Raw genomic sequence first — 7,051 nt, forward strand, 5'->3', positions numbered from 1 at the left:
TTAGATAAGCTATTATTTCTAACACCTCCAACATTATTGCAGGTAGCCAATGAGTGCAAGTATTTTTATCATAGTACTTATAAAATATGATAAGAAGATTAATATAAAAACCTAATGTTACTTTTATATGCCACGTGTTAGATATCTGATTTTGCTTAACTATTAAGATAAATAGAGNAGTGGGAATATAAGAATTCTTCATTTCCTATATATTGATGCACAAAAGCATTGGAGAGAAATGGGAAAGCACGGGGTTTGGGATGGACTAGTAGTTCAAAGAAAGAAGGTAAGAGCTATGGGTATGGAGAGAAATGGGGAAGAAAGAAAAGATGTATGGGTTAGAAAAGAAAATGAGGGGAAGAGATCAGAGGTGGGAATATAAGAATGAAAGGGATAGGATTAGAGGTAGGGATATGAATCAAAATACTGTGGTTAATGTTTCTCTCTTGCATTAGTTTTATGAGTAACTTTTATTTAACCTTTTCCTCCATATATTTCTAATGTTAATGTTTATCTATTAGTTTAAAAAATTTATCATGTTTGGATCTGTTATCCTGAACTATATCCCAAATCATATCATGTGTTAATAAAACTATGATATGTCAATTAAAAAAATAAGTATTAATCTTTTTTTGCTTTTATTTCAATATTATTGATGTTAAAATGATTTACGATAGAGCTTTGTACAACACATACTTATACTACTTATTTCTGTAGATATATTTTTTGGGTTATGTTGTAGATCTTTTTGAGTGGTTGTGATTTTGCTTGGTTTGGGTGGTGCACACTTTTACCTAGAAAAATATGAAGAGATTAAATTTGATAGATGAATTTAAAAATATGTTTCTATATTAACTAACACATGATAGTCCAACCATTCGAGTCTTTTCTCCCTAATAACTATATTTACTTACCAAAAACATATGCATGAATTTAAAGATTGTCCACCCCATCAATGATTAAATTTATTTGAAATAAATCTTATACCATTATAATAATTTTGTAATTAATTACATAAAGATCGAAAAAATATAGTACATCCCTAATGAATAAACTAAATTAATTGTAAACTTTACTCATTATTAAAAAAGTTGCTTTAAAAAAAGAGATTATTCCATAGAAAAAAGAAGAGGAAAAAGTACGTGGAAGATAAATGCGAGGAGAAAGAGTTAGTAAGTTCTTGGTCTTACATAACCATCTTTTGATTTCCTTTTGCTTATATTTCCTTCATCATACTTTCAGCAATGAATAGGAGAAAAAACAAGACTATCACTTGAAGAAGAGCCCCATCATGTGAAGAACCACAAGGTATTGCATATTTCCCACTATTTTATAGTTAATTAGTAGACAAATTAGGGTAGGAAAATGGAGTTGTAAATAAACCATACCACTATGAACAAGTACAACTTATGTTCATTGCTATTGTTACAAAGAATAGGATTAGAGATTTTCATCTAAATTAAAGAACTTAACTATTTTTTTCATCTTTGTTCCTCAATTGGCAAGCTTGTTAGACTAAATTAAAGTTTTATGGGAACATAAGTCACAATATATACATAACAATCCGAGTATCGAAGAGAATCCATGCTTTTTATAAAGAAAATTAAGTTTCTCCAAAATTTAAATCACGAAAAATTATGTCAAATGTTGGTATTATCAACCTCACAATCTAATTATTCTCCATTGTCTAAGTAGCTTCTTAGTCACCATACCAAATTATTCTTTAGGAGCTTTAATGTGTTTCTTTATGTTTGCAACCATATTCTTCAAATAGATAGGTTATTATAGTTGTGCTTACTCATTTTCTGAATTTGAAATATAACCATATTCGGATATGATCTTATGATGTATTTCACATGAGATTTACGTATATAATTTTAAGAAAATGATAAGAAAAAAGTAACAGTATCTATCTCCGTATTGAAAAGGTTTAATTTTGTTAACATGCAACCGTACATATAAAAAACCTGCATGGTGTAAGAACCAGGAAGACAAAAAACTGAAATAACAAGAATGAAAAGGAACTATGGTATGCATGTTTAAAAATCCTATCTTCTTTTATATATCTATCTATACATAAAATACTTCCAACTTTGAGAGATAAATTACTATGATCAAACCATTAATTAATTCTCTAATCTTGAAAATGGTTGTGCTTATTCTATCTCATAATAACCTACTCATGTTATTATGAGATCAAATAACATACCAGTATGCTTGATTGGATCACCATAATATACTCCTCCTTTATGGAAGGGCATCAACTTCAACCCTATGGATATATGATTGTAAAAAGATATGAAATTTCTCAGCAAGCATTTATAACATTCCTTCTCAACCTTTATTTATATAATTCTTTTTTGTCCTCATTCCTCACATCATGTAGGTTGTTTGATGTCAGCAAATATAATTATACGGAGATAGTATGCTACACTCTTTTGCACTTTTTTATCTTAAATTGTATAGGTAAATAACGACTCAAATATGATGACATCATATAGGAGATGATTTTCAAATAAATTAGGACAAATTTTAAAATAAATTAGGACATATTGTTTAGTTTCTTATTTTATGAACCATCATCATCTTATTTTTATTCAATTAGCAATGCTAATAACTTAGGCTATTAAAAAAATGCTATGTTTTATTTAAAGAGTGTGATATTTATGCACTAACAGTGTAAAGATTTATACATAATCATTGTATCTTCCACCATTCATTTGAATTACTTGTATTTAAAAGTTAACGGTGATTAAAAATAAATGGTGTATGATAAACTAACTGTGTAAAAATCTTATATTTTCAATGTATACATCTTTTTCACTTATTTAAAAGAGTTTGTTTTCTCTAATGCTTAAGGGGAGCATATATATTCTTTTGACAAAAAAGGAAATATTTGTGTAAGCAAATATTTAATTTTTTGGATCATAGGGTGGATGAATATGGAAAGTTTGTTGTTATCCAAGATAAAGAAATGGAAATCTATGTTGTTGAATAGGATAAACTCAGTTGAGCTTATGAAGACAGTATTGCTATAATGAGGCTAAGGCATTGGGCGGAACAAGTGCAGAAGGAGAAAAAGTTCACCGAGGAACTTGCTAAGCTCATGGAAACATTCTCCCCATATCAGGCATAAACAAATTCCAATGGTATCAGATATTCTGATTGTTGGATATTGCACAGGTGCATACAAATAAATAAACACATCAAAGAAGATAGAAATAATAAAAATTGTTCTTAATTGAAAACCACACACAACATCATTTTTGGAACCCGAAGTTATAAAACTCTGTATTTTCTTTTATCCTTTAATATACGAAGATAATGATTTCTTCCGGGATTGTAAGTTGGCTAAAATTGACATGATAATCCAATTTTTTTTTATCCTTGGTACTATTGGATATGTACAAGAAATTTAGTCATCTAGTTTGATATGTACAAGAAATTTATTGGGATTATCATTATGATCAATTTTGAATCAACGTTAATTGTTTTTAAAGAGATAATTTTTGTGTTTGTTATAAACACAGGCAATTAAAGAGATAAATGTTTGTGTTTGATACAAACACAAACACAAACACAAACAATTAAAACTGATTCAAAATTTATCATAATTGTCTAATAACCCCAATCAAGTTCTTGCACATATCAAACTAGATGAGTAATTTGGAGATAAGTTTGTTAACTATTCCTAAAATTTGTAAGAAAAAACACAAAATAAGATCAATCATATCAAATTTCTAGCCAATAGTACTAAAGATTAGAAAAATTGGATTATCATCTCAATTTTAGCTAGATTACAACACCCAAAAGAAATTATTGTCTTCATATACAAAAGGATAAAAGGAAATACAAAGTTTTATAGCTCTATGTTCCTAAAATGCTGATATGTGATTTTCCACCAAGAACAATATTTATAATCTCTATCTTATTTGATGTGTTTATTTGTTTATATGCACCTATATAAAATCCAACAATCTGAATATCAGATACCATTGGAATTTGTTTATGCCCGTTATGGGGAGAATTTTTTCATGAGCTTGGCAAGTTCCTCATTGAATGTTTTCCCCATCTGCACCTATACCGTCCAATTCCTTAGCCTCAGTGCAGCAATATAGTCTTCATGAGCTCGATGAAGTTTCTTCTCTTCAACAACATAGATTTCCATTTCCTTATCTTGGATGTCAACAAACTCTTCATAGTCATCCACCCTATGATCCAAAAAAATAAAATCATAACCATTAAAAATTATCTATAGCACAAGTGCACAACCAAAACAATAAAATGTATATACACCTACATACAATAAAATCAGAGTCATGTGAAACTAGTTTTCTTTCAAATTTGTATAGTGGAGGTTTTTTGTCGAAATAAATCAAATGAGGCAGACCAGACAATAATTAGATATATAGTGGAGGTTTTTATTTAATTTATGAAGGTTTCCAACATTCACTATATTTTTCAATTTTAATAGTACATGACTAATAGAAATCAAACCCTAAAATGGTCAACTAACACTACACCCACTCCATCAGAGAACAAAATGCCTTCAACAAAGATCATATATACCTCTATGAATATTTTTGGATAAAAGTTTTTGATAATATCTATTACATGAAAAGAATTATTACCTACTGCTACTTTTTTCTACCCATCTCTTATTTTGAATAATTTCAGCTCCTGGGCAGTTTTTATGTTCACTCAATATGTCATTTCACCTTCATTTTTTGATTAACTATCAGATCCTCTTTCAAATCATCATTTTTATTAGATTCACATATCATATTTTTGCGTCACAAACCCTACAGTTCAAAAGTGATTGCTTCACAAACCCTACTGTTCACATTTCATGTTCCATCGCTAAAGGTCGAAGGTTCATATTCCATGACTTCTAATGCTTATGCCTTGATACTTTGAATGATTTCCACTTCTTTGTTTTACTTTGCCTTGATACTTCATTTTCTGCTGCGCCTGATCGGTATAAATGGTGGAAGATATGTTCCGAGAGCGGTGCTCATGGATCTTCAACCTAGAACCATGGAGAGCATTAGATCAGGCCGGACGACAAGATCTTCCGACCTGATAACTTTGTCTTTGGTCAATCTGGTGCGGGGAATAACTGGACGAAAGACCATTATACCAAAGGTGTTGGGTTGATTGATTTTGTTCTCAATATCAAAGAGAAAAGATAGAATTTTTAACTAAGTGATGATATCATATCAGTCCAAAGCTGAGTAAGTAAAAGGAAACAAAGAATAAAAGAAATTAAATAGCTCCATATAAAAACAATAAAAAGTTATAAAATTTTATTTTAAGATTAACTTCATGAGTTAGTGCTATAGGATAGAGCATAAGCTTACTGTATCGAGAACAAATATAGGTGATTGCTGAAACTCATTTATACTCTTCTTTCAAGTAACTTTGTCTTTTAACTTTATTAATAAAATTATCATATTTAACTAATTGCTTCAATTCAATATATTTGGCTTTGTTTATTTCATTTTGTAATAATGCAGAACACTAATGGTGAAGATATCAGTATAGAGTTAGTTAGCCCATCTCTGCAGCCACTTACCAAGGAACAATGGATAGTCAATCAACAATATAATCAACATTGTGAGGAAAATTAACTTTTATTCTTCATAAATTTAAGCATGGCAAAAAATTGCTATTAATTTTCAAGTGTATGACCGACCAATGAAAACTTAAAATGTGGTCTTGTCGCAAAGCCAAAGACTAATAAGATTAAATTTTGCAAGTGTTTTCATATGAACAAGTAAGTAAAAGGGTCATATAATATAAGCAAATATTATAATTAATTAGAATAAGATGGGTATGTGTCAATAAAACAAAAACACAATATGAGTAATGTTTAAACTTGGTTTCCTTTTGCATTTGACAGAAACGAAAGCAAGCCACAACATTCACGTGTCAGATACCAAGGGAAGGAGAATGGAAGGAGCTACTATAACTATAGAGCATGTCTCAAAGAGTTACATTTTGGATCTCCAATAACGAATATCATTCTTAGTAATTTTCCTTATCAGGTTTGAATATATCCAACTAACCATTTTTCACAACATAGACATTAGCACAATAAACCTCATTCCATTATGATGTTCAAATGCTAGTAAAAAATCTTATAATTATATATCATTTACAGAATTGGTTTGTGAAGAGATTCAATGTTGTTGTCTTTGAAAATGAGCTCAAGTGGTATGCAACCGAGAACTACAGTGATGTAAATTCCACCGTTGATGCCTACATCCCAAGGCAAAGAGAACTGCAACATAATGGTATCTTTATGGATGGAATTGGCTTAGAGAGTCACTTCACAGTACCAAACCTTCCCCTTGTAAGAACTATCCTAGACAAGTTTGCAACACTTGACCTTCCCATTTGGCTAACTGAGGTTGATATTAGCAAAACACTTGATAAAAATGCACAGGTGAGCAACTTTAGCTTTAGGTGAAATGATATATTAATTACCAATTTCTTAAATGAGTTTCTTTGCTCCATTTTCTGTGCATAGGCTATTTTGTTGAGAGGAATTGGTGGTCAGAGAATAGAGGAGGGCCTTCAAATTTCTAGATAGTTTGTTGTTTGGTGAGTATGTGATATTGTTGTTACATTATGAATCTATGTATCCTACTTCTGTTTTGCTTAATATAATAATAATAATTGTACTTGCTTATTTAGCGTATATAATGATATGGTAATTATGAATGCTTTTTGTATTGTTCCAACTAAATGTTTTTATTTTATTATTTTAGGCAAATGTTGATGTAAATATGTCTCATATACCTTTGGGTGCAAGAGGATCATATGAAACTACTTTAAATATGTCATCAACATTTAAGATATTTGTTATATATTTTGTTTTTCAAGTGTCATATGAAACTACTTTAAGTTTTTTTAGATTTTATGGTGTATTTAGATGTATAATAAATGATGAATTATAACCCTTTCAACTTTATTATGGTTTATTTGCAATGAAATTTTATTATTGCTAAGAAAATTTGTATTTTGTATTGAATATTTAAATAATAAC

At 29.5% G+C, this 7,051-nt stretch overlaps 1 protein-coding gene across 1 annotated transcript; it reads left to right on the forward strand.

The window, feature by feature from the left end:
• Positions 1–5,510: 5,510 nt before the first annotated feature.
• On the forward strand, positions 5,511–6,595 carry LOC109340677. Its single transcript, XM_019578392.1, has 4 exons — positions 5,511–5,545; positions 5,903–6,047; positions 6,164–6,448; positions 6,533–6,595. The coding sequence occupies exons 1-4, from the start codon at positions 5,511–5,513 to the stop codon at positions 6,593–6,595; spliced, it is 528 nt and encodes a 175-aa protein (XP_019433937.1).
• Positions 6,596–7,051: the final 456 nt, after the last annotated feature.

Source organism: Lupinus angustifolius, unplaced genomic scaffold (genome assembly GCF_001865875.1).
Source record: "Lupinus angustifolius cultivar Tanjil unplaced genomic scaffold, LupAngTanjil_v1.0 Scaffold_230, whole genome shotgun sequence".
Classification (NCBI taxonomy): Eukaryota; Viridiplantae; Streptophyta; class Magnoliopsida; order Fabales; family Fabaceae; genus Lupinus; species Lupinus angustifolius.